At 38.6% G+C, this 3,819-nt stretch overlaps 1 protein-coding gene across 1 annotated transcript in view; it reads left to right on the top strand.

Annotated features, from left to right (window-relative positions):
- The window catches only part of LOC102294658 (gamma-aminobutyric acid type B receptor subunit 1), a 64,606-nt gene extending 60,840 nt beyond the window's left edge, over positions 1–3,766 (top strand). Inside the window, exon 8 of the mRNA XM_042215827.1 lies at positions 3,482–3,766. Within this exon, the coding sequence (XP_042071761.1) occupies positions 3,482–3,744 (263 nt within the window). The 3' untranslated portion in view covers positions 3,745–3,766. The remainder of the gene's footprint in view (positions 1–3,481) is intronic.
- The last annotated feature ends 53 nt before the right edge of the window (positions 3,767–3,819 follow it).

The raw sequence follows: 3,819 nt of genomic DNA, 5'->3' as shown, positions 1-3,819 counted from the left end.
GAACAATGAAAAATGGCACAAATCGACCCAAGACCACCCAGAGGTTAATAGACAAACTGTTACAAACTGTTTCTGTGACCTCCTGCTCACCAAAAGGGTTATAAAAGCAGGAAGCTTACAACACAAGAAACAGATCTTCCAGACAGAATGTATCTGCAATAAAACCTCCCCCAGCACAGAGTGGCTGGAGAGGTGGTCAGAGACAAAGGAATGTCTTGATCCTATAGATTGAACTCAGACTTTACAAATTTAAGAAACCACAATGACAACATTTAACAATTAGACTTAACATTCCCCCCTTTTTGTCGTTGTATACTTAAATTTTAACTTATGCACCCTTGTTTGTGGCAGTGTCAGCGTGGATTTCATTCAGACACAACTCCTCACGTCATTCACCTTCTATCACTGCAAAAGTTCACATTCATGTAAGCGTTAACCTGCATCTCGTTGATCTCATACACAGTAAACTACATCCTGCAAATAAACAAATGAATGTCAACAGTCAAACAAGAAGAATCAACATTCCCAAAAATCATATGTCACTACAATCCAAACATATACAGACACTGGCATTCAAACACATCAGTTGATTTTATTGTTTGTCCATGTGGCTCTCAGCTAACTTCAAAGCTGTAGCCTGGTCAACACGCCTTTTATGACTCCTATCAACCCCTCAAATCTTCTCACTATAGGTATCCTGTGGGGGTTAGAGTCAACTGGTGAATCATCTGCATTTACAACTCTTCTCCTTTCCTGTTGTCTCTGCAGAAAAAGATTTTTAAAAGGAAATTAGATCAAGTTGTTTATGATCTTCTCCCCCCTTTTTGAGTCATGTCCACCCATGGCTTAAAACTTCAACCAGCTTAGAGAAGTTGACATGATGTAAATGTAGACAAAAAAAAATGCTTCTCTGTTTACATCTCTCCCTCGCAGAGGCGCTTTCAAATTAAAAATTGACACTCCTCTTGTGCCACACGGCTCTCGCCATGTGTCAACTCCCCAATGAGACATGTACAAGAATGTTGCACATTCTCTCTGAAAAATTCTCCAGGGTTTCCCTCTTGGAGCAGCTTCACTCCAAACCTGTAACCCTGTCAAAGCATCAGTCAGCAGTTAAATGATAAGATTGTTTAACTCCCAGCTCCACCCGCAGCCTGTATCCTCGAAGACAAAGTCTTTAAGCTAAAACAAACTTCACATTTGCAACCAAATGCAGCTCAAGTGTAATAAAGTATTCAGCATCACAGAGACAACTATCATTGCAGGTTTATTCTGAACTCATTAAACCCCTACGTTTTCCCATAATTTGCTCCAAATCATTGAACATCTGAACTTCATTCCACATTGTAATCAGTGACTTTCCTTAAGTTTGTCACTCACCATGAGCTCAATAGTGGTCAGATAATGAGCCCCATTTGACTATTCTGTAACCACTTGCACATCTGTTCAATTGTCACTTGTCTGTCTGTGCTGAATCCTTTACAAGCACTTACAACACAAAATCTCAGTAATCCTGTGGTAGAAAAACATCATTAAGTTGTGTCCTGCTGTAAATCACATGATCAAATCACATGATTAACCCTCTGCTGTAGAAAAGAAATGTAAATGTTAGCGCTGCGTATACACTCTTTCTCACAGTGCACTCTGTGAACAACACAAAGTAGTGAATAACACACCTGGTAAATTCACAAACATCCAGAAAAATTACAGCTAAAAAGGTTAAATTTGCAGAGTTCACATAGTCATGTGACCCAAGTTTCCTCCCGTGGTCTCCTCCTGTTCCTGCAACAAGAGACACACACAGAGATACATCCACACCTTTGTCTGGTGGGGGTTAACTTCACATAATGTTGTTAAGTCAGTCAGTCCCCCATTTCTTTTATTTTCACTCATTCATTCACTCAATGATTCTTTCTTTTGCTGAAAAAGAATTTAGACTGGATTTCCTCGTTAAACACTTATAGAAAAAGGGACTCGCTTCCTAATTGTCCCAATAAGTGACTTTCTCCAGAGCCCATTTTAATTTTGGAGAAATTCACTTTGCAACCGTTCGCAACAACATGTTGTGTAGTTCTTCCTATTCAAACGTTCAGATCTGCTTAGATGACAGGAAAATTATCAAACAAAACTTTCAGTGCACTATGAAAGTAACAAAATAAAAAGAATAAAAGAAAGGAAAGGAAAGGCCTTGTTAAATCATGACACGTGTTCTTCATTTCAGGGGGGTAAATCATACCAAACCTAATTGGCAGGCTCAACTTAGTAACAAAAGACAAATCAACAGCCAGATTAATTCCAAAACATCCATCCATCAGCCACACAACACACAACATAAGCCTAAGTTTGTTTATTAGCTATGAGTTTAATCCCCATGGTCTGTGCTTCTTCACTCATTTAGGTCACAGACCCATTTTATTCGGTTTTCCTTTTTTCCCCGTCATCACAAAACATGTGACATGTTGTCATGTACTTCACAAAACAAGTTTGTTCTTATGTAGTCAGAGGTGTGTATCTGGGAGCAGGATTCACCCGCACATCAAAACAGGAAACTCAGTGTTTTAGTCTCCACTCTAACAGACTCCAACACATCCCATTCACTTGTGCTAAAATTCACCTAATAGTCACCTTTCCTTAATCAAATAATGATCAACTAATTTGCATATCAGCTATTAACTCACCAAGTTGACAGGACAACAGAAATGCATGTTCAAAATATTATCACAAAAATAGAATATCCTTCAAACAGTAAATTACTTGTGCTGCATCAATCAAGCAGAAAGCATCTCCCAATTTACTATATTAACAACTAAATTTATTGTCTGATCACTGGTTGGTCAAACCAGAATCTTTTTTTCCCACAAACCCACAACTGTTGTCCTGTAACCTAGAGAGTTAATTGTCAGCATTGGATAAATTCAGCATTTGATAACAAGGTGATTTTCATTGCATGTGTGATGAAATACATCACAGTGGGGGGAAAGAAGGTACAGGTAAATACATTATGAGATAGTCAAGTGACTGAAAATGAAACCTGACTAGAGAACCAAACACAGACACTGAGAGAAACAAAAACGAAACTTTAATACAAACTGGAATTAAGAACTTAAGACTGGAAAGTCTGAAATGCATAAGGCTGGAAATGTAAATAAACAGCAAACAGAAAAACAAACAGAAGATATTTAATAATTAGCAGTACCTGAAAGTCCAAAAGCATGACAAATTGGGTCAACAACACTGGACCATCCTCTTTTCAGGATCCAGCACTGTGAAGTTCCCAATTAAACCAGAAGGTCCACTTAAAGTCACGAGATGCAACGTATAATTTTGCTGTTGTACTGAAATATTTAGAGGACAAATGTCCCTATACATATCTGGCTTGTTAGTAAGGTTGAAGACACTTCTGGATCTTCATTAATTATGTTAAGAGGCATTAGAGTGTGAGCCTCCATTCTCATTCTCTCTCTTTGTCTGTATTTCACAGGAGGAAGCTATAAAAAGATCGGATACTACGACAGCACTAAAGGCAATCTGTCCTGGTATGGGAATGACAAGTGGATAGGTGAGGAACATTCATCTTCCTATGCCCCTTTGTTTCTCTGTCTTATACTCCACCCTGCACCCTTGTTCCCCCAAATTCCTTTTTCCTCCCTCTGTTGTTACCCTCTCCTCTTTACCATCTCACTGTCTGTGGTCAAAGATTGGTGGTCAATTTGCATACATTTTTTTAGGTTTTCTTTAGCATAGAATAGAATAGAATAGCCTTTATTGTCATTGTACAGAGTACAACGAAATTGGAGTGCCACTCCCTTGGTGCAAGAT

Source organism: Haplochromis burtoni, unplaced genomic scaffold (genome assembly GCF_018398535.1).
Source record: "Haplochromis burtoni strain Fernald_Lab_line unplaced genomic scaffold, NCSU_Asbu1 Contig_834, whole genome shotgun sequence".
Taxonomy (NCBI): Eukaryota; Metazoa; Chordata; class Actinopteri; order Cichliformes; family Cichlidae; genus Haplochromis; species Haplochromis burtoni.
The sequence above is the reverse complement of the archived record's forward strand: the minus strand, read 5'-3'. Positions and strand labels throughout refer to the sequence as shown.